The sequence below is a fragment of the Melozone crissalis genome, unplaced genomic scaffold (assembly GCF_028551555.1).
Source record: "Melozone crissalis strain CALT ecotype California unplaced genomic scaffold, PUWL_Pcris_2 ptg000004l_1, whole genome shotgun sequence".
In the NCBI taxonomy this organism is placed as follows: domain Eukaryota; kingdom Metazoa; phylum Chordata; class Aves; order Passeriformes; family Passerellidae; genus Melozone; species Melozone crissalis.
The window spans coordinates 1,907,796-1,932,676 of record NW_026535782.1 but is presented as its reverse complement, the minus strand read 5'-3'; the positions used below and the strand labels follow the sequence as shown (position 1 = coordinate 1,932,676).

At 37.3% G+C, this 24,881-nt stretch overlaps 1 protein-coding gene across 5 annotated transcripts in view; it reads right to left on the bottom strand.

Annotated features, from left to right (window-relative positions):
* The window catches only part of PCLO (piccolo presynaptic cytomatrix protein), a 319,301-nt gene that overhangs the window by 92,968 nt on the left and 201,452 nt on the right, over window positions 1-24,881 (bottom strand). For all 5 annotated transcript variants that reach the window (XM_054272240.1, XM_054272259.1, XM_054272249.1 and 2 more), the window contains exon 10: window positions 16,303-16,428. In XM_054272240.1, coding sequence (XP_054128215.1) covers window positions 16,303-16,428 — 126 coding nt within the window. The remainder of the gene's footprint in view (window positions 1-16,302; window positions 16,429-24,881) is intronic.

Here is a 24,881-nt window from a genome sequence, read left to right as displayed (position 1 = left end):
TGCAAGGCCCTGCTTGCAGCTGGTGACCACCCAAAGGAGGACAGGGCTGGTAGCTCAGGGCTCACTTTCAGACCTCCTGAAGGCACACAAGAGCTTTTCTGATGAAGCAACAGCATCAGAACTCCTAAGGAATAAAACTGCCTATGAAGTGTAATTTATGGTTTTGAGATGGGTCAAAAAGATGAGAGTTGGGCTTGATGTGGAACTGGGTGATGGAAAGGTAGGAAAGGTGCTGGAAAGATGTGTCTGTCCCCAGCCTGAGTGCTCTGTGACAATGGTGTGGTGCAGGTACTCAACCTACTGCTCCTGTTTCTGCACAGCAACCAGAAACTGCTGCCCAAACAGGCAACCCCTTGTCCTGTAACAACAACTGCAATAAACCTGTCTGCTTTGATGCTTTCATAGCCTCCACTTAGCAATTACACTCCAGCCCTAAGACAAGCTGTCCCTATTTCTTCAAACTTGTGTGTTTTAATCACATATCAAAACCACATTTAAAAACACTGAACTATTACCAAATTCCCAGCATGGCATCCTCACATTAACTTTACTGGGTACTGCAGCAGCTTATTCTCCTTCAAATATATGTCCAAGTGAGATATTGAGCATTATTTTTTAAACTGCCAAACATAAATGTTAAACTGGCATTTCATCTGTAGACTCAAGCTCAAATATATATTATGGGTCAACAAGGACAAAGGAGTTCGATCACTTCACTGCTTAATCTTTTAAGACTTCTTTCATTTCACCAAAGTTATCGAACATGTATTTTTTCCAGGTGTCAAATATTAAAATAATTCGTGTCAAACATTGTACAAGATTAAAACAACCATCTCTTTTTTTTCATGTTAAACCAATAAATATTCTTTCCCAGGCAAAGGAGAAAAAATAGCTGCTGTAATTTAAAGAACAAAAGTTACATATTTTCATTATTTTACAGAAAATTTAAGTAAAAGGAGCCTCCACTCAAAGCTGAGCAATTGCATATATGAAATATTGGGAATCAGTAATGCAACAATAGGTAAAAATAAGGCAAAATAAATGCAAGAAGTAAAAACAATGCCAACTGAAACTGCAAATCCCCCAAACACACTGAATACAATAAAGAGTGAGTCACAAATGATATTGTAGCCTTTAGAGATGAAAGTCTTTGAGCAATTTTTCTTTGGTGAAAAGTATCCAAGGAATTGCTAAATTGCCTATGAAGTCATCCCATTTCAAAGGCATTTCTTTATCTTCACCACAACTAATAATTACTTTCTCTTAAAGTAAAAAAACAGATTATTTGATTTTTTTTAATAGATGAAAATAAATACTGTATTGAATTATTGAATGATAGTATCATAGAATGCTTTGGGTTGGAAGAGACCATTAAGGTAACATAGTTCCCAACCCCCTGCCATGGGCAGGGACACCTTCCACTAGGCCAAGTTGCTCAAAGCCCCATCCATACTGACCTTAATATATATAGAATATATTTTAAAGAAAATAATAAAAGTCCAATCCCTTTTCCCCTGTTCATTACAGTGAATGGAAGCAATAGAAATACAGTTTCCACTCTTTTTCCTTCTTTGTCCTTTGCTTGGAGGCCTTTGGGAACACCCCTAATTCTACTGTATCTCTCTTCACAGGCAAATGAGAATAACCAAACCCATAATCTGTCCTGAAAATCTGCAAATGTAAACTGCAGATGGAAAATTGGTTTCATTAAGAGATGCATCTCTTCAAAGCATGTAGTTTTAAAAGCTGGAATTCATCAAACTGACTTTACTTGTACCACTGAATTCAGTGACAGCTGAGCACAAAGCATGATGTTCAAATTGCAGATCTAATACTAATGCTCATGTTCCAGCTCGGGATGATGCTACTGGGAGGGCAGGCTCAAACAAGGAAGAGGAGATATTGCATCTTGAAACATATATAAACATCTATTCAGACATCACAGATAAATATGTTGAATTTATTGTATCTGGTGGCTCATCTGATACATGAGATATACTCTTATGTTTTCTTACCTGTTTTTCTTCCTGAAGAACATGACACACAAAGAGGTTATCCCTAACAGCTTTTTCAGGAATAACAATTGTTTTCAGTATTACTCTTTCTGGCTGCCATTGTAATGGTCCATAGTCCAACTAAATTTTCCTAATATACTCTGCAAGTGTACAAGTGATATAAACCCCTTGGACTAAATATTTTGTTGATGTAGTCAACGTTTCTACAGAAACAGATAGCAATGTCCATGCAGCTGTAGCAGTAAACTTGCTTAAGGGTGGTGTAGAATAATTTATGTGACCGACAGAATAGCTAGTTTAATTTCACTCATAAACAGATCAGAACACTTAGGTGCAGTAATTTAGTTTTATGTGTTGCTATATTGCTGCAATTGAGGAAGCTGTGAGATGACCCCAGGTCATAAATTTAAAGCCAGCAAATACAGAAATCTTTGTATTACCCATGGAGCTTATTAAGTCTTCACCTATAAAAAATGCATATTTCATCTGAAGATATGTGATTAAGGATGCTGTATGAGAAATTCTTCATGTGAAGCATTAACAAATATAGGGAGATCCTTTTGTAGATGCCTTGCAATAGAATTCCTGCAAAACACGTTCAGAATTTGGGAGCTGGGGGCTGTCCATTAGGTGGCACCAAATTTTTCCATATCTATGAAAAGTGTAGGCAGCAGAGAAGTGTTTATCTGCTGTAGCTGTCAGGTGCTCTCCTAGCTAGTCTCCGTTCAGAGACTGAACCTCTGAGGCAGCACTGCAGCCCATCCATGTGCACCACTGAAGGGTATTCATCCAGATACAGCAGTGTGTGCTTCATGCTCATCCTCAGTAAAGCTGTTTTATCATATCTGCCAGTCTGCCTGCATCATATTCAACAAGGATCACTGTCGTGCCTGAAGGTATTTTCAGTTCCTTCTTTGGACCTTCACTCCTTCCAAAACAGTGGGAAGTGTTTTTCTTGTCTCATGTTCTCTACAGCTATTGAATCAGAAGAAAGCCCCTGTTTTGTAACTAATCAGTCAGCTACTACTGTGTGAATTGCAGAGGTATTTCTATCACTGAGATAGGCTGATACTTCTAAGAATACTACAGTGGTCTGTGAATAAGATGATGAAAGATTTATCTTTTCTTTCTTTAGAACTGTCTAAGATTAAAACTGTTCCTACCTCCCCATTAGCAGCAGTCATGAAAGTACTTTCCTAGAATTTTGATTCATTTTATTCTCTCTTTCACACACTCAGGAACTCTCAGTTCTTTCTATTCAGTGCCTTCAGACCCATCTGAAAAGTATAATCAGTTAATGTAATACATAACTTTGCTTTAGTTAGACATAAGTCAATGCTTATTTCTGCTTAAAAGTTCCAAAGCTGCCTGTATGAGCAGCAAATGTATGAATTATATGGATTGATTCCACTTCACCCACACTATGACAGAACTCATTTAGCAAGTGTAGAGCTCACACCATGATGAGCGTTGCCTGGAATGACTCATTTCCTTATACTGTCATCTTAAAGGTTAATTTCATGGGGTGCTGTTCAGCACATTATCTAGTAATTAGGAAATAATGAAACCCTCTGTTCATTGGGGTGACTGGTCAGCATCTGCAAATGACCCTGTCATTGCACATGGGCAGGTGAATGGCACTCATCTTGCCCATGAAAATAGATTCTGTTATTGAACATATATCATGAATAGAAATTATGAACATGGGAGTTTGTTTTTCACCACACTGCTTTCCTCTGTTTTTGCCTTTCATTTCCTCTAAACAGATCATGCTAATGCCCTTTTTCTCTCCTTCCTGCTCTTTTTCACCTTTTGCCTGCCCATAAAGTGCAGCCTAACCTTCCAACACTGGCCTGTCCCATATTTATTGTGCATTTTGCAATGCAGTCTCACTGCACATGAGCAGTATCAAGCTCACAGGCCTGGGTTGAAGCAGCTTGGGTACTGCTGTGCAATACAGGATCTGTTAGCTGTCTTCTGGCTCTGATGAGAAGTGCTCAGAAAGAGGAATTGCCTCTGAAAGTTGAACCCTCATAGCGCAGAGCTTGTGGGCAGTACCAAAACTAACACTGCTTCTCTGGGTATCTTTAAAAGCTGTTCCAGACATGATTCCTCCTGATGTGAGCTGTTTTGGAATGGAAAGTTAGCACATGGGCATGCAAAAAGATTGCAAATGTTTTCCCTGTGTCTTTAATTTGAGTTTCTTTTAGTAGATGTGTATCACTGTGTCTCTACTCTGTCCTTACTGATCTCTTAGCAATAAAGTGATGAAAAGGAAAGAAAAACAAATCAAGCCAACAGAAAATCCTTTACTCTTCTGAAGACTAAGAAGCCACTCTAGCAGAAGCACTACTATGGGATGATTGTCCTTTATCATCAAATTACCTGTATCATCTTGAAGGCCTTATGGACTTTTTAAGGTTTAATACTTCTTGGTTATTGACATGCCCTTTTGGTTTGGCAGCAATGAGTCTCCAGGGAAAGGTCCCTAACAGTCAAAATTCATACGTATATGCATAATATTACATAGGTAACTGGAACTTAAGTGTAATTCTTCATGGCATTCAGAAGTAGACATAGAGCTGTAGCCTCATTATTCTGTATCTTTCTACAAACTTCACTAAAATTGCAAATAACTTTTTTCTTTACTTCCACACTTTCAAAAGGCAGACACTTTTCTCCCAGCTTTTCCATGTGAAGTCTTACTATTACTCAAAAATCCAATTTAAGGTCTGAATGAAAGTATAGAGTTCTTTTAGACATTTTATTTTAGACTGACAGTGCTTACTTCCAAAGAGAAGAACATTTAACATGTTATAAACATAGGAATAATGTACTTGCTAGACATAAAAGGTTTGTGACATAGCAGTACACTAATGAACAATCCCTTTTGTTAATGTAATACACCAAAAAAAAAAAAGAATCTGTTGGAATGAGGATCACAGTGCTACGACTGAAGCATTTCGTGGTTCCATTGGAAATAATTCCTAAGAAAGCTCCTGTTTTCATAACTATATGGGTTGGGGAGTAACAGAAACATGTGCAATAATACCAGGGGAAAAAGTACGTGAGATCAAGAAAAAGTAACTGTGTTGCACTTCTGCATAATATTATGACAAAAAAGTACAGTTCCCAGAAAGTACCTGAATTACCACACTAAATATTAACTTAGGCTTTATAATTTGGAAGATGGACTACTTGGAAATCAGGAAGCAAGATCCAAGTAAAAACAAAATGGTCCCAACCACTTGTTTTTAATGAAATTCAATAGTAAGCACATTTCAGACACAGCTCTCCTTAGAAGCAGAAGTATCTGAGCAACTCAACATCATCTGTGTTGGGGAAGGCCCAGAACTGAGGTTTCTTGTTCCCTTGGCAGGTACTGAACCCCACTGCATTTCCACACAAAAGCAGTCAGGATCAGCTGCACCATATATACGATGACCTGGAAATATTCTACATGTTTCAAATGCAGTGTGAACCTCTGCGCAGCTGCTGTGTCCTTCCAGAGACTTCAGCAGAGCTCAGACCCTGGAGAACAGAGCTGCTACCTGCCCATGTCTGCCAGACACTAAGGTTGGCTGGCTGAAATATCTTTGCCTTCAAATGTTTTACATTTTACATTCTAGTTTGATTTTGTGAAGGAAAATGTCAGTACATGCCGACCTAAAAATGCTCATTCCACCACATATCATTCATGAAATCTGAGCTCCAATATGCAGAGGAAATAGCTATACTATAAATTATTGTCATCTTACTGACTTGAATGAAACTGCCAATCCCTGCATTTTCTAATCAATTAGATCCTCCCCCAACCACCTCAATAATGACTAATTCAGTTTTTCCAGAAGTGATAATATTTAAGTACCTAAAAAAAATGTTTGAAAAGTTGCCTAGAACATATTAATGTACCTATAAGGTAACTTCATAAGTCCTCAAATGAACCATCTTTTAAACATTAAATTATTAAGAACTCTTCATAATTATTCTTATGGTCTTGGAAGAATTTGCACACACCTACCTAGAAAGTACTTTGAAATAACAAGTGACTAAAGAAATTCTGCTTTCTGCAGTGCCTAATTCACAGGCAGAAAAATGATCTCTCTGAAATCCTGTTAGCTGCTGAGAACTATGGTTTGCAAACAACACATAGCTCTTGAGAGCCACTGAAAGGGGCTGTCTGTCCACCTGAATTTCAGTAGAACAAACCCTGAGTGGGGACAATTCACCCTGGGCCCTGAATCTTTGTTATGTTTTACATCAATACAGCATTCCACAGAGTGACCAGGCTGGCCTAATATTCCTGGAGATCCAGATTTCAGGAATGGGATTGAAGGTTAAAATTGCTACATGTAAACACAAAATGATTCAATACACTTTTTGGAATCCAGTGGCAGGAATAATTCTCCATAAGGACATAGCTTTATTTAACCTGTACTTCAAGATGACCCTCACTTTGATTTCACTAGATTTTTTTTTTACTACAATTACATCAAACTGCTAGTCTGCAAGTTTGAGCCCACAGCAATCTGCACAATAGGAAATGGAATTAGAGTATTTTTAGCTTCCCAGTTCACTGAAAAGTCACTATCAAACAACACAGTTCAGTGTTTATGCAAATGGCTTTTTCACACTGTAGTAAGATGTTTTTCTGGAATGCCCACGTATGTGAGCCCAAATAGATCGTGTCCCCTATAAACATCAGATGAAAATGCCCTGATTTTGTTCTGTGTATGCTTAAGGTAAACATATAGAGTCTGAATTTTAGGTTTTTAGTGAGACAGTTCACCTAAAAGAAACACCTAAGCTCCCTTCATAGTGAATGGAAATGGGAGGGTGACTTTGATGACTTTCACTGGTGAGACAAATTGGCCTCAGTTTAGGCACTGAAGGATTTACATTTGTCTGGTTTCTTTGTAAATCTGCTGCACAGAAGCTGGTCCTTGAAAATGAAGACAAGAACCAGAGCAATACAGGCACATAACTTTGATGCTCCAGGCTGAGATTCAAGTCCCTATCATCAGTCTCAGCAAGCAGCTAGGCAAAGGGGCAGGCACAGTGGCTTTATGTCTCTGCTTGTGCTATTTGCTATCAGGTATAACAAGATCTAGAAAATATCTATTTTAACAATCCCAGGGAGATCTTTAGTCTGTGTTTGACTAAAGATGCAGCTTTATCCCTGAATATCCTGGAAGCAGTAACGAAACCCATCTTCTCTCCAGCATTGCCCAAACCAGAAAAGTCACAGACCTCTTGCCACCTCTGCCAGTGTGTATTGGAAGTCCTGACACAGGAAATACACCTGCATCTTTTGAGAAATCCCCTTGATTTTAATACAGCCTCTGAAAAACAGTGAAAGAAGGAATTAACTCTTCTATGGAGACAAATGAGCCTTAAAATACTCACAGTGTCAGAATACAGCAGAAGCAAAGTATTCAAGAGTAAGACAGAAAAACTGGAATCACCTGGATGGGTAATATCTATCAATGTCAGAGGAAGAACCACAAAGCACCTGTGATGCGTGTGATCCCAGAGGACAGCAGAAAGTTGGTCAGTGCCAGCAGGAGCCAAGAAAGCTTTGTGGACAGCCTGCTTGCTGCTCTACCTGCTCTGCTCAGAGAAACAGGGCTTCAGGCACATTCTCTGGAATCATGGAATGGTCCTTTCCAAGAAGTAGATATTCTTTCTAACAGGAACTGTTCATCAAGGTCCCGAAAAATAACTGCTGACAAAAGCTGTGCATTTGAAAATTACAAACTGCATAGCTCCACATAAGTGCTTTACAGTAGCTAGTAGTAATTTCAATTACAATCTTGGTGGAGTGTTATTCAAAGCTAGTTACAACAGCAATGACATTAACAAGTGATCTTCCACAATTTGTATTTAAAACATTTGATGAGTGTTTTTCTCGTGACCTTTGTGATGGTTCTTCACTTCATTAGCTCTGGAATATCTAGTGACTGTATTAGCCTCTTGCCTCTGATTGAAGCATCCCAGTTATTTTTCTTGTTTCCATAAATCAGACTTATCTATTTAGAGTTTAAAAAACCCCTAGACATAGGAGTGTTTTGATAAAATTATTTCTTTGTTATTAGGAATCCAAGTGCCTTGTGCAATTTGTATAATATGCCTTTTCTAGCAAAATTGATTTTCATCAATAATTAATTGTTCAAGTTATTTTCAGAGTTGTTGATCATAAAGAAGGTATAAACTATATTAGTTTATATGGTACATAGCAAGACTAAATGCAGAAGTGAAAAAACTGGTAGCTGGCATTATGCAAGGGGCCGTATTGTTACTGGTCATAATATGTTTCCATTTAATGTCTCTTTCCCGTAGCTTTACAGAATTTATAGGTACACCTTAAGTTTTGCCTTCTGCTTTAGATTAAATAAATAAAAAATCCTAAAAGCTCAGTCCTTGCAGCTGCTCAACTACTTCCTAGATGCTAATTACTCTCTAACATCTCTTAAGTGCTGATTTTTGTTGCAGAAAAATCAAGGATACAGAAATTACATTCTGAGCATAAACATTACAATCTCATATTACTTGTTTTATCTCATTGAAACTAATATTTTAAGTATATAAGGAGTTTCTAATCAAGTATCCTTGTAAACCCCCAGTTATATCATTCTGACAACATAAGATTAAAGTTCCTTAAACTATGTGTTCTATATTTTCTAAAGCCAGGGAAAGTGCTATTTTCTAAGTGTGTTTCAACTACCACAAAAGAGATTTAGTAAATAAAGCTGTGCACAGTGTTAGAGTAACCAGCTCTCAATACATTTCCAAGTCAATTGTTTATACTGCAACTATTTCTACTTTCACTTCTTTCTGTAAGTGCCATGCAAGTACTGAAACAATTCTCATTCCTTCTGATAATTATCATCTCTTTCTCTTATCTTAGCAAGAGGCCAAACAAAACTCTCAGAGCAGCTCAACTTCTGCCATATTAAGAATGGAAGTGAGACCACTGTCAGTGGGACAGCATAGGGAACAGCCAAACCAGCATGATGAAATTTTCTGCCTTTCTTTTTTCCATTCTAGCAGATATTAGGTGAATTCCAACATGCTACGTGATACACTTTGGGTGTCCTTTCTACTAACCTAATTTTCTTTTAAAAAGTAATTTAAAAATATTTAAAGGCATTTTTTAATATATTGAATGTCCATTGCCATGCTCAATAAGAATAATCCTATACCTCTGATTATTACCTATGAAAGAGAAGTACAAGGCAGAATAGAATACATGGATGAGAGGAGCACAACTACGTAAGTTATGATTTACAGCTGAGGGAGGACATTTTGGTTTTGTTTTTTTTTTTTAGATTCAGTCCTTTCTAAAGAACTTTAGGGAAAAGCTTACAACAAAACAATGGCACTGCCTGTTATTGGATTACCTGTATAGGTTGGATATTAGGAAAAACTTTTTTACTGAAAGAGTGATAAAGTCCATGAATGGTCTGCCCAGGGAGGTTGTGGAGTCACCATTCCTGGATGTGTTTAAAAAGACTGGATGTGGCCCTGGGTGCCAGGGTTTAGTTGAGGTGTTGGGGCATGGGTTGGACTCGATGATCTTTAAGGTCTCTTCCAACCCAGTCATTCTGTGAATGCTGTGGTTTATTTTTTTCACATTGTCTTTGATAAAGCCAGTTTCTGCTGGGGCAGAGAAACCTGAGCCTGTAGCCCAGGGGAAATGTTGTGAGAGCAAGCTCTCTTCTCTTCTGATCCAGAATAAGCACAGACAGCAAAATAGATCATGAAGACTAACACTTCAGAGAACAGGGTAAAGTTAATACTTTTTTTTCAATGCAGTAATAAATTAAGCAGTCAAGCTGCAAAATGGAAGTAGAGGATGGAAAGATTATTAGTATTCATTTAAGACTTTATCCAGTTTTTTTGAGAATTTTTCCTTCCCTTCTTGTGTTCCTTTTAATTTTGTTTCATCATTTTCCAGCTTCATTGTGCTATCTACTTTTTGCCAGAAATGTAATTATCAGAGGGACTCAAGAAGGGATGCTGGCTCTTCACTATCTTTGGTTCATGGGGACTGTAAAATCTCTTTTCATTGCGATGCTGCAATCAGTGTTTCCAATTTTAGCTGTCTAAACAGCAAGCAGTGCTCACTACACTATTTTAAAACTCAGGAAGACCTATTGCACTTCCCACAAATAGATGACCAGCCAGTGACCGATAAAAGATCAGCCAGAGTTACACTTGTGCTCATCCATAACTCAGGGATAAGAGGGAAGTGTGACAAGGGTAGAGAGAAGGATAGTGAAGGAAGTCATTACTGCTTCTGTTCTGGTTTTCCAGCTATTTAGGTGCCCATGACCATTTCAGTCACGCTGCATTTTCCAAGCAGCATGCAAAGCACGTCTGTGATACGACAAGAGACAGCTTTGATAAGATGGACAGCCATTACACCTGGGGTGCCTTTGCAAAAGACCTTCTGAAACAGTCTGGCCTTGCTTTTCAGCACTTGATGCTGTCCAAAGTAGCCAAAAAAAGTATCAAAGAACTTGTTAACAGAAAATCTGTCAACATTTTCTTTATAATCCTTTCATGGACTGGTCGGTAATCCAGTTGTATCCCCCTGTCCTTCTGAGAGGACTTGAAAGAAATCATGTGTTTCCAATGCCAGTAAATAACAAGCTTTAAGATAACAAGGACTTGAAAAGCTATGATTGAAAATTTATTATCTGAAAACACATGAAGGGATACATTCCCAGGGCATGGCTGATGTGAAACAGGTTCTGGAAGCTATCTAGTTGTCACTTTTAAATGGAGGAGTGAGAAAGCTACCTGTATTCAAAGATGTCTTTGCCCACAATTCAGGAAAATCTTTAAACAATAATTCTAATATTCCAATAGCCTCTACCCAATATTGATTTTGGCCAGATTCATCTTACTTATACTAGGCAACCAAAGTACAGATAATCATCTCCCCACCTTGGCCATCTCCTCTCTAGTTTGTTCATTAGCCTTATTTACATTCTCCTCAGAGGAAGAACTATAGACAGTATAAATACTCTTTTTCTCCACTTAATGCAGACTACTTTATGCATGAGGGATTGCTTAAACACCATGAACATATTGGCTGTCTTTCAGCTTCCATGTGCAGCCTTCCCCATATTCAAAACTGCTACCAAAGGCTCTCATATTTCTTAGTCTCTCATATTTCACTCTCATTTCTGGGTGGTCATTGGTATTTTGTAATAGATTTTCACCTAACAGTGAAGCTGCTCTCTTTATCATCGTATATAAGTCCTTGTATCTTTATAATAATTTTCCTTTTGATTTACTGCCAGTTCTGGAAATAATGAAGAGCTGTGCTAACCATACTTGGACATATATAGAAAAGAGTCCCACTGAACCCTGAATTTTTCTTCTTTGCCTTTGAAGACTCTCCCAGTATACATCCTTCCATTATGAAGCCTGATGCTTGAACTAGGTCACAAGCCAAAGTCCACACCATGGGTGGGAGCTGCAGAGCATTCTGGTTAAGGCAGGCTTCTGACAGGGCTTCCTGGGTCTGCCTTCTTCTTCCATGAACTGAAGGTGGGGAGCCAGGCTGCTGTCTGATGGAGGTTATCCAAATTCCTCTTTTCTCCTTTCCCCTATCATATTTTGCTTTGGGTGGAAATCACTTCCCACTGGTCTAGATGTGGCCCTCTTTTGCCAGGAAGAGCCTGGTGTTTGGCACACCCTGTTCATCTCATGTGTCAGTTTGCTGTGGAAAGTTGCTTGGTGACAAGCAGTGAACATGTTATCTCTACTGGCTCCAGATCTGTGAGAAACTATTTTTATTGACACTGTGGCTATGGTCTGTGGATCCAAGAGGTCATAACTGTGCCATCCCATGAAAGCCCAAAGGAAGGCTCTAAGTCTTAATCTGAGGAATGATTCTAGTGTTATTTGACCCCATATTAGGGCATTAGAGAGAGCTCTGTATCAAAAGTCTTCTTACAGAAGAAAATTGTGACAATTGAATATTTAAGAATATGTACAACTTTATGCATGAGGGGAAAAGAAACATGAATAAATATGGATAAGAGGAAATATGGAGACCTCAATTTAATTTCCTGAAGGCATCTTAAAGTTCTGAGTTTGCAGTTTTCCAGAGATGAAAGAGATCTCTGGCATTCCCAAAGACCCACTCATTTAGAATGCTTTCCTGAGGGGAACCAGCCATGTGACCTGGGAAACTTTCAGCACAATTAAAGGCAGTAAACAAATTTAGAAAAGCTGACCATCTCTTTCTTAGCAGGTGAATCAAATTCTAAAAGGTGCTGAGCACATTTAGGAACTTATTCTCAATATTTAGACTTTTTTGATGAGGACATTGGATATGATTTTACCAACTCTTGAAGGCAGGTGGCTCTGAGAGAACCCTTACAGTGTTTTCATGAGCAATGCTTCTTGCATCCTGAGAAAAGTAATTATTAATTTAGATCAAAACAAGTGCTAAAGGATTGGACTGAGGGGAGGGCACCATTAACTAAGATCACATCTAAGATGGAACTCTCCAACACCAGTGCAGTTTCTCTGCTCTGACCTACTTAACAGCTTTAACAGGTCTCATTATCTTTCAGTATCTTATGTCTATCAGGTAGTTTTTCTTCCAGGAAGTTCTATTTCAGTATTTTTCATGACAAGATGTTTTTGTCTTCATATATATTATTTTCCTGTTTTTAAGCTTGAGAAGATATATTTTAAATGATCCATACATATTAAAAATAGACATGCACACCTAAGGGCTCAGGACAGGTTAACAGAAGTCTGACTAATGCTGCTGAGTGAGGTATAAGCAAAGGCAGTAAGATCACCACAAATCAAGTTCACCATAAGTTTTTTACAGAGCTGGTTTACCAGAATTTCTAGAAGACTGGAAAGTCAGGGAATGTCTTCATCTCAGTGAGCATCAGATGACCTAACCATTGCAACACAGCTTATCTGCTTGAAAACTTGGAATAAAGAAACCTGTTGTTATCAGTTCCCAGTTCTCTTCTCAGCCTATTGAAATGGTCCAATCAGAAAACTGGAATGCCGAGGGCATCCAGAAAACTTGTAGGAGTAGGAAACACACATAAACATTTCATTTCTGCTCCTTACTCCATGTTCTTCTGTTTCTGAAAAATGCTGGCTGAAATGCCACTCACTCAGTGGATTCACCAGGTGGAATGGAACTGAACTGTTCCTGTGCACGAGGGGGAGCGCAGACACATCTATCAAACTGACACAGCCCTTGCACTTGATGAGCTCCGTGGAATGAGTCTTCCACCCCCAGTTTTTGTTACGCCAATGAGTGATGAATCAGAGATATTTTTGACATTTGAAAGCAATTCAAGGTGAGAGAACCGAGAAGAGTGGTATTTGCCAGTCAGAACTATAAATAAATTTTTCAGCACTAAGACTCCTCCAAAGCTTTTTAAATAGACTAAAATTTTATGTTATTCCCTAAGGATAGGAATGCTATCTCTGTATCATTTATTTATATGCAGTCATACAGGGAGCAGGTAGGAGTTTGTCTTCCTTCATAACCACAATAAATCCAACCTTGTTTCTTCAGCCTTGCTTCTTATGCTATTGGTAGGATTTTCAGACTTGACCCAGTGTTTTTAGAATTAGAGGAATTAATTAAGTTGATGGGATTTTTCAGAGTGATTCATGTTCTTAGAAAGGCTAATGAGTCAAGATACTAACTTGTAGTGACATTAGTAGATGTTTACTTGATGACTGTTTATACACTAACTTGCAGTCACACAGCATTTAATCAGGAAAAGTGACTCATGATTACTGAAAAAAAAAAGTAATGCATTTACAGATAATGACATGCAAAGTTTTCTTTATTTTTTCTCTCTGTGGTGTGAGAGACAGCAAATAACTTGAAAAAGAAAAGAAGGCCAGCTTCTATTTTCAGAGATGTTGGTGAATCCAAGAGTCTGGCTGGATTTACCCAGATCAGTATGAGAATGATTGAAGACATCAGTGGATTTTAGCTCTTCTGAGGGGTAGGGGTTAAATGGGCACCAGCCACATTTCCACTAAGCCAATCACAACTCACAGTGAAGTAGAAAAAGTTCTTTGTTGATCCCTGACAGCCATCTACAATAATATAAAAAGTAAACTAGATGTAAAGGCAAGACCTAAAGGTAAATGACAGTGAGAGGAAATGTTTGTCTTGTATGTCATAGTCAAAGTGCATTCTACAGGAAGCATTTTTTTTTCTGAGAGAACATTTAACACATCAATACTGAAACATATTCTGAGACATTGTGTAGACAAATCCTACAGTTGAAATATAGGGATTTTGATGGAGTTGATTTATGCCAGCATATCCAAGTCTAGGATACTTTTATAAAGGTTGGATCAGAAACATGACTGAACATATGATGGGAGAATGAAACAAAGGAGTAAATATTTTACTGTCACATTCATCTTCCTATAAAATAAGAATAAACCTTCAAAATATATTATGTGAACAGATTAAAAAGTAAATTTCTATGTCAGATTTCTCCTGTAGTTATTGTAAATCCAAGATGTTCTTGATCACTGCTGAAATGAACCAAATATGGTGAATAAAGAACTGTTTTAAACTTCAACTTCCAGAAAATTTCCTGGCAAAATAAACCAAAAAATTACAGATAATTCCAATCTCTAACTGCTCATTCTCTTTCTTGAGATGTCCAGTCCTGGGTAAACGTTGAATAACCACATTTTCCTCTTTACTTGCTTGGTACTGAAACAAAGCATGCGTGATCTAGCACAGTTATGAAAGAGCTACTAATTTGTACAGAGGGAGCCAAAACAAATACTTGCTTCAAAACACACAAAATTAAGGTCAATTCTTTCATCATTCATGCACAAAAAATAACACTATTCTATCATTTGATGAGTGAGATACTATCCATTAAAAATTAATATCAGAATCAACTGTATAGGCCAAAAAGAAATATATTTCTTTTTAATTTTCTGTTTAATTCCATTGCACATTGGGGTTTGTGTCCCTTTGGTTTTTTTTTTTTGTTTTTTTTTTTTGTTTTTTTTTTTTTTGTTGTTGTATATCATTAACATTTTGGCAAATAAAACACCAAGGATGAAAAAAGCTGCAGGGTGAATGCAGGTGACACTGTTTTGTAATACCCACAGAATAATTAAACTACTCCTTATAAATACATCCTTTAATCAATTTACTCAGTGCTTCTGCCTGCAAAATGCTTTTGATTAAATCATGACCTTTTTTGCTTGTTTACCATTCAGAAAACTTATGTGAATTGAATTCTGCCTGGAATAACTAGTCTTCCTACTTTTCTTCTTTTGTTATTTTTCCCTGAGTTCATGCTTTTATTTAAGAAAAAGAAAAAACATAAAAGAGTTTAATGAGTTGTACACAAATGTACTCTTTTTTTGTCTATGGACAGACTGACACTTCAGGTGCATACAGATTTGTAAAAGGGAACTGGAAAATAGCTATAAAAAGAGAAAGTTATAAAAAGAAGGTGGTATTCATGTAATCACATAAATAAATTGTTAGGCAGATTGATCACATTGCAATAATCCTAGAAAATGTATTGATAATGAAGTTATCACTCCATCTAGCTTTGGTAACCTAAAAAATGATGTGAAGTTGAATGCAGTTTTCTAAAAGCCAATTAAAGGAGGAAGACATTTTCAATTCTTGAAACAGAGGTCTAAATTAGATGAAATAACTGCTTTTCTGGGGATACCTCTTTTTCTCTGTTGCCTGTTGGGGCAGGTTGGATGGTTACCTTAAATTGGACAACTAACATTAGGAATGAATTATAGGGGACTAAGAAAAACAGTTTGTGCATGTAACTGGGAGACAACTGGATCTGTTTTACCTGTGCAACTAAGAAATATAATTTCAAATAGAAATTAAGTTATATAAGTAATATAAGAAATAAAACTAAGAAACAGAAGTAATTTCAAACAAGGATACTTAGATGAGCAAGATTAAAGGGTAAAGATCTTCACATCCCATGTCCATGAAATAGGCTGAGGACATGTGGCCATGCAGACATCATGTTGACACATATTACTGAAGACATGCCCTAATAATGCTCATTGTGGCAACTCTCTTTGGCCATAGAAGCCATAAAATCACTTTCCATCAGGCCTTTTCTGCTTTAAGCATCATGGAGGTGTATCTCATTCCTTGCACAAGATTGCATCCGTTGCGCAAGAGAAAATGTGTGTTATAAATAATCATGACAAACTCCCAACAGTGCCATGGCTTCATATTTTAATAATGCATTTATCTTACCTTCTATAAGCTTCCCTGTCTGCTCTGCATTGCCCCCAGGCAAGATCTTGGCAATGTAAGCTCCAATTTCCCCACTGCTTCCTGGAATTTCTTTCCCACCTACAACTCGGATTCCCAGTCCATTGCCTGTGATCAAAAGAAAGAGAAAACTTTGAACAGAAATGAAGCAATGAATAATTCACTGGAAGGAAAGGAAGAGAACAAGTCATCAGAGGTTACTGAAGATGTCCCAGATAACTTCTGTCTGTAGCTGGAAGATCAGGGTTAACTGCAGTCACATCTGATGCTCTTCTAAAGACTTAAATTTGGGAAGATCTTCTTGAGCAGCTACTGCATGACTGACATAACACAAACAACTGAGTTATTAAAAATTACATTGAAGCTTGTCCTATTTTCTTCTGACAATCTATTTGCAATATTAATAAATTGAATTAAATTGCTAGAAATACACAGGAAGTGTGGATTCAAAGGATAGCTTTATCATATGCCTACATCATGCATGCAATTTAGCTGAGAAATTATAATATTTGAACTTTTAGAATCACATAATTATGGAGACATTGACAGAGATCCTTGAGCTTGCTTTTTCAAGCAGCAAAGCATGAACATTTACATGAACCTATATTTGGCAAATGCTATTACTTTTCTTAAATATTTTCTTTAAATTGTCATCTTTCACAACAAAGGATGTGCAAATTAATGGTGGAAAAAGCAGACAAGACTTCTGTGTAAAGCATCAATAAATCACATATTTTCTTCCTTTTAAAAAGAGTAGAGAGACAAACACATTTTCATCACTCATTGTTTCAGCTGGAGAGAAGCAGATCACTAGCCTCTGTACAAAATAATGAGGGTGAAAACAAAAGCTCAAAATATAAAAAATAAAATAAAATAATCTTATGCATTGCAATTTTTTCATGTTATTTTTCTCTTTAAAAAAAAACCCCAAAACTTCCTAGTTAAACTACTAGTTAAAGTAATTTTTTTCTTTGAAGAAAGTTCCATATGAGATGATTTGCCCTTAGGTCTGAGAATTAAAAGGCTGATTTACTCACCTTTATTGTAATGGCTAAAAATAATATTTTTCAATTGATTAATTTCATAAGCCAAACCTGCTGAGTGATTAGACTAACCAGAAAGGTCACCACACCACCAAAGCAAAGCTTTGTCTTTTTGGATTAAGGCTTTTCCTTTTCATAATGCTATTAGTGTTTCATAAGTCAGCCCTGAGTTTCTTTCAGTAAAAGGATTACCACATTGCATTTCTGACAGAAAAAAAGTTTCCACTGGTTTTTCTATCCCAGTTTAGCTAAATCTATATACTTTTTGACTCAGCTTTCCTCATAATTAGATATTTTCCAAATATATTTTTTTTAGGAGAGTGATTTTTCCGTTTAATTGGAACAAACTGTGTTAATATTTTAAGTTAATTACGTTATTTCAGTGCAAATTGGAACTTTTGCACTGGTAGGTAAAGTATATTTTTCCTAATTTGATAGGGAAAGAAAAACCACCATTCTAAGGATGATTTCCTTTAAAAAAAATTAGACAATACAGTTTAAAAAAAATAAGTATCTCATTGCATAAAGTGAATGCATACACCTATAAAAACATTTAAACGTAAGTCCATCCTGAGAACTTAGGAATTCATGTGGGCTGCACAGACAACTTCTGATCAAGCAGTATGAAAAGAGTCATTAATATGTTTATAGATCTAAAGCTCACAACTGGGAGCTATTGAGTTCAGCAAAGCCAAGAAACAACTGTTCTTTGTATACAACACACACAAGCAAGGACACAGTATCTTAACTCACACAGTCAACACAGGGTATTTTAATTATATTTTTCATCACAGAGGGCAGGAATTCCTTGGAGTCAGGATTTTATCATGATGCACAATATTAGCATTTCTACCTCTCATAGGTTATTTGTGACAGAATGGCAGAGAAGTAGTTTGTCATACAAATGAGTGCACACTTGATTTCAGAGGCATTCACAAGGATACCTATGCTAGGGAACTGAAAATCTTGGCTGATACATTTGCTTGGTTTTTGGAGTGTTTTGTCCATATTACTGCTAATAAAAGAAAGTACTTTTCATGCTACTATATAATGATTTTTTTTTTTATTCTAGACACTTTGAAAGTGCTTGTATTTTATGTTTGCAGGTTTTAGAGTCAAATGTATGACTGACCTTATGGATAAAGTAGAGATATGCTTGCTAAGGGACAATCACAGGAGTTGGTGAGTGTGAGATTGTGTGTGTTGCAAAAACACTACTAGAAAATTATTTAAATTACAATTTAAATTAAGGTTAATTACAAAGCCTTCATTCCTGGTAGTTAAAATGAATGAGCTCTAAGTGCTCTGTTCTGGTTGACAAAGAAATATTGCTTGGGTCTTGCTGTATTTTTTCATGTAAAGATGGGATTTCAAGCCTATTTATATTTTATCCATTGAAAATATTGAGCTTACTACTTCTGTTTGAAATTGCATTGCCCAGTTTATAACCTTGACTGCAGATAGTTTAAAAATACCCATTAGACACCTTCATTTATGCTTTCTTAGATATCTTTTCCCTTGTTTTTGTTTTTGCTTTTATTTTTGAGTCTTAATTTCCATCTCTCAGGCTATTTTGATATAACCATACATTATTCTTTCTCACTCAGGTTTCCTGATTAATAAACTTCCTTTTTCTTTAGAAGACATGAGACCAGTAAACCATCAAAAAGCAAATCACTGTGATTTGAATAAGAGAAGGCACCTTTCTGAATTATGAGTATTGATTTCCATGAAAAATATATTCAGGAGAACATCTCTTCAAAGGGAATTTTGCACCTAGACATCCAATCCTTTTTAGGATTCTTCAAAGTGAGAAGACTGGTAATTAATTAAAACAGTTTTTACTGATCTCCCAAGGCTGTGATCCTACACTCCCATCTAATCTTAACTAAAGCTTTAAAATGGAACATCCTAAGCTAAAAAGACACCCCAAAACCCCACCCCAGCCAAACCAAATATACAATAAAATTTATAATGCTAAACTTTGACAAGGCTGATCATGCAACTAAATGGCTTTTATACATTGATAAACAAACAAATAAAAAGGATACTAAATCACTACAGTTAGCTTGTAAGCCTTTGATTTATACAGTTGAACATATTAACAATCAGAGTTTGAAGCTTTAGGTCACCTTCCCAGTGGATGATGGGAAGGTGCTGGATGTAGTTTTTCTGGATTTTACTCTGCCTTTTGATGCTGGCTCTCACAGCATCCTTAGGGATGAGCTGTCCAGCTGTGGGATGAGTGGGTTCACAATGTTCTTGGTGAAGAACTGGCTGAAGGGCAGAGCTGAAAGGACTGTAGTGAATGGAATGACATCTGGCTGGGACTGGACACCGGAAGTGTTCTTCAGGGATCAATTCTAGGCCAGATTTGTTCAATATGGGTGTCAAAAATCTGGATGCAGGAGCTGAATGAACCACTAGCATGTTTGCTCATGACAAAAACTGGGAGGTGCTGTTGACAAGAGGCCCTTCAGAGGAACCTAGATAGCATGGAACACTGGGCTGTGATTAATGGGATGAAATTTAACAGGTGGGAATGCTGGATCCTGGACCTGTGACTGGGCACAAGTGCAAGTGGGGAAAGCAATCAGAGAGGGATCTGGGGGTGCTGCTCAGCTGCAGCTCGGTGTGAGTCAGCCAAGGGGACAAGCCCTGTCCTGGTGGCACCAAACACAGCATCACCAGGCAAAAGAGCTGGTTGTGCACTGTGCCCAGCATTGGTTCAGCCTCACCTTGAGCTCCATGCATAGCTCTGGGCCCCACGATTTGAGAAGGATTGCCAAGGTCCTTGAATGTGCCTGAACGAGGGCAGTGAGGCTGGTGAGAGAGCTGGAAGGAATGTTCTGTGAGTCTGAGCGCTTTGGGTTTGTCAGGTCTGGAGAAAAGGCTGTGAGAGGCAACCTCATTGTCCTCTACAGCTTCCTGAGGAGGGGAAGGGGAGAGGGAAGTGCTGAGCTCCTCTCCCTGGTATCCAGTGATGGACCTTGTGGGAATAGTTCAAAGCTGTGCCAGGAGAAGTTTAGGTTGAGAAGGTGGTCAAAGACTGGAACAGGCTTCTGCAAGAGGTGGTCAGAGCTCCACGCCTGTCAGGGTTTAAGAGGCTTTTGAACAATGCCTTTAACTACCTTAAGTTTTTTTCCACCTTGAATTGGTCAGTAGCTAGACTATAAGGTTTTTGTAGGTACCTTCTGACTGAAATAATGTAATTTTTATTTTGTATTTCATTGTGTTCCATTCCATTCCATTCCATTCCATTCCATTCCATTCTATGCTAGCAAAGACTCCAAGTACTTCATAACTGCTGAGTTATTTTTGTGGGAAAGCCATTTTTGGAGAAAAAATATTGAATGGGCTTTTTTGTTTTTTGGCAATTAACCAACTCTGACTTTCAAAAGGATATTTCACTAGTCATTTCATATCCTTCCAGACACTATAAACTGTTTCAGTGATGCATATTCATTACGTGCATTTATATGTATGTATATACATGTTTATATTTGTATATATATTATATATGATCAGTAACCAAGAACCTGCTACTAATAAATTCTGTCACTGGTGACCTGGCAAGCATTACTGCAAATACATTTTCAAAATTCATCACTCCTATTTCTTATTTCCACCATGAAGTACTTTCTGTCCCTTTTGATATATTTATTCTGAATTTATGCAGCTCAAAGTGTCTCAAACTCTATGAAATCCTATCTCCTTGTATACTTCATTGTGTCTCAATAGCAACACAGCAGAAAGACTGTAATTTACTTTGCTGGAATATGCTGACTATAACCTGAGCTCTGCAATTACAATTCAGCCCTTTTTGTCTCTTATGGAGATAATAAAGATCAGGCTGTAGCTAATCTGTCTGTTGCTCTCAGGACACAGGGAAGATCATGAAATTTTACCATCTTTTCACTGCTTTGCTGAGCAGCTCCATTATAGACATTAGAGTATAAACAGTCTAGATTTCCTGGAATCATTTCAGCATCCAAGCAATTATTAGGCTTGCCTTTACAAACAATTGCTAATAACTCCATACAAAAGTTAAAGGTTAAAGGAAAGGAAGAAAAAAAACAAACAAAAAAATGAATAGCTCAAGGCCCAGCAGGGTTTTGCTGGTGTTGGTGGTCCTGATTTTACACAAAAGGGAAAATTAATTTTCCAGTGATGTTTTATCTTATGAAAGTAAATAGCGTTACAGCAGCAAATGCAAGGATTGATTATATTTAATCATCATACAGGTCCTGTGCAGTAGCAACAACTTCAACAAGTGCAGGAGAATGCTGGCACATGACTCAGAAGCTCTGTGCAAACATTGTTCATGTGTTAACTCAAGCAAATATTTCCTCTGGGCTAATTTTTGAAAGTATGAAACCATTTGTCTTTCTGATTATATGAACAAGGAAAGCAAAGAAGGAATTAGAATGTACAACAGATTTTCAGTAATCACACGTGTTTGTGCAAACTGGCATAGGAAACTGTGTGAGTGTCAGCAGCAATCTGACTTTTGTCACAGTTACAAATAGACCTATATGAATTTTTAATAGACTTTTAAGTGACTGAACTTTAAGAGAGATATTAAAAAAGTGCTATTGATTTTGATTTCTGAGAGCCTTAAATAATACCCTTCAAGATGGTAGCTGAAACTCACTATTTCTGTAAACCCATGGTGATTTTAACACCTTCAGATATTGTGTGCTTTGAAGTTGAAACTATACAGAAGTAAAATGGGAAAAATTGAAATGGGCTTGAACTGCAAAATGCAGTGTTAGAACACCTGTCTCTGAGTGGGTTGAAATGGGAGATATGTTTAAATTTAAAAATAGAGATTAACTGTTGTGTTTCAGATCCAGGAGCCAATGCATAGACTTGTTGAGATATGTTTTTCATCACTTTCTAATAATATAAAAAATCCCCCAAACCAGAACAAAACCACAATGGTAAATTAGGGCAAGGAAGTACAAGGGTGATCTTTTCTTTAGTCATGGTCCAGTGGTAGCAAATGCAGGAGAAGAAAGCATGCAAATGAGACATTAGGCATGAAAGACTTTGCAATGTGCCAATGTACCAGGTTATAGCAGTGATCAAATCATATGAAGCCTTTCAACACTATTTGGCTGTGAATGGAGACAGAACATACCTTCCTCCTGTGTTCATTTACTAGACATTATCTCCTCATTCCTCCTCCAGCCTTATCTAGACCAGACATATGCTAGGGTGCTGGTAGGCCCTTATCTGCTGGAACAACTTTACACCCTGTCCCATTGTCTGTGTGGAACAGAAGGCTCAAACACATTAAAAACATCAATGGCTTCTCTTGGAAAGGTCAGAATTAAAAGTACCATGAACAAATGCAAGCTATTAATTTAGACATTGTAGTGGTGATAAAGCAATCTCTAAAGTCTGGAGAGCAGAGAGAAAGGAAACATGACAAAGCAAACAAAAAGTTAACTCAGGAATGTAAAAACAGCAGGAAAAATAACGTGTATAATGAAATCCAGCCTAAAATTTTATTTACATTGTTATTCTTATGCAATTCTCTGGAATACATAACATGATGATCCATATCAGAGGTTGGTTGTCTATATAGGTACAGCATTTTCAAGAGTGTCCTCAGGAGAATTGTTTTGGTGCTTCTAGCAAAATTAGCTTCAATGAAGTTTCCTAGAAACATGATTGTATCTACTCAGCTATTGCATTTCTTGGCCATTGGCAATTAAGGCATAAAATACACATGAAGTCAAATCAGGAGCTGATGAAATTCAGATATATTGCAGTTGTTTTAATAGCACAGCATTGATTTATATCAGCTGCAAATCTGCTTCATGCTGATGTGCACACTGGTTATCATCCTGAAGGATCATAAAGTGTTTTATGAATTAGCTTCTTGAAGCATTTATCACACGTACTTGAAAACAAGATAAAAGTCTCATCTTTTTGGACAATCTGTCACATCAGAATCTATGGTGCTATCTATGGTAGAGTATAGCTTTAAATCTTTAAAACCTCTTGTGGGTACTGAGTTTAATCTGTGTTTCCTAAGACACCAATGGCTCAATAGGTGCCACTGACAGCTGAACAACCATGGAAATCTGGGGGTTTTACTGAACTCTAACATTCAGTGTTGCAGTGATCTGTATATGCAGCCTTTTGTGCATGACAGCTGTGAAAGCAAATGGAACCTCAATATCCAAGAGACACGTTGCCCTCCCAGTTACCTCCACTCCAAATCTTCAACTCTCTTCCTCTTCTCAAAATCTCAAGTGTTCATATGCTGCATGCATAAACAACTGGACTGCCAAAAAGATTTCATGGAAAGTATTTTAAATACATACACTAATGCTATTCAAATGAAAACAATTTGTAGACAAGAGACATAAATGGAATATATGGTCTGTACCTCTACAAAGTGTTTCTAGCACACAGAAGAATTTATTTGTTTCTTTGGTTTTATTTAGAAAAGTTTAATGGTGCTGAGTTCTTTCTAAAATTGATATTAAGACAAAACCAGACATCTCTTATGTGCTTTGATTTCCAGTCCTGTCCTCATTTACTACCATGTCACTTCCCAGGAAAATCTCTGATGTAGCCTGACTGCAACAGCTCAGTCCCTTTCTGTTTATGGGTTTTACCTTCTGTGCCATGTCTCTGGTAAGGAGCGAGTGTGTGGGGGAATGAGGACCATTTATTAGGGATTAAGTCCTTCCCCAGTGACAAGGGAATATTAGACTATTGCTTTTTTATGCAAAGTATTATCTCAATTCTTCCCAACATTAAATGAAAGAAGTAGGATAGGTTATCCTCTAAGAGTATGAGGACAGTAGGAGTGTTGCAGTTCTCACTCTGACTTCTCACATTGAACATAGACTGTGACTACATTTAACATGTTTTTAACTGATTACTAATCACATATTCATTGCCCTTTAGTATTTTTCTGTAAGAACTAGCTTTTATAGTAGTGAGGTCTTGATACAGGAAATCTCTCTGAATTCCCTTCCCCTCCGTCCAGATAAGCATGAGCTGGGACACTGCAGAAACAGCACTGTAGTGTTGTTTGCAGGAATTAGCAATCCTTAGGGAGAGTGTGAGGCATGTCTGACGTGTGTACAACAAAACAGCCACCCTGTAATTCTGCTTGCAGTTTCACTGACATCACTGCTGAGGCAGAGATTAGGGATGCACTCTTCTTCCCACCAGCTAATTCTTTGCTCCACTACAAAGTTTGCAGATTTTTCTGAATTATTTCTCTGCCTCTTTTTTTTTTTTCTTTTCTTTTTTTTTTTTTTTTTTTTTTTTTTACCAGAATTGAAGAGGATGTTCCCCAACACAGACAGTCTGGCTGCTCAAAGGTACATACATCCCTGCTTTCAAAAAGGAAGAATTACTTCTGACTCAGCCTATGTGAGGTAAAGCAGTAAAAATTACCTTTGTCTGAGTGCACTCATTGTACCTGTAGACCTACTGAGATGTGTCTGCCTTGTTGGATTGGATTTTCCCCCTGAGTGTGTCTAAACA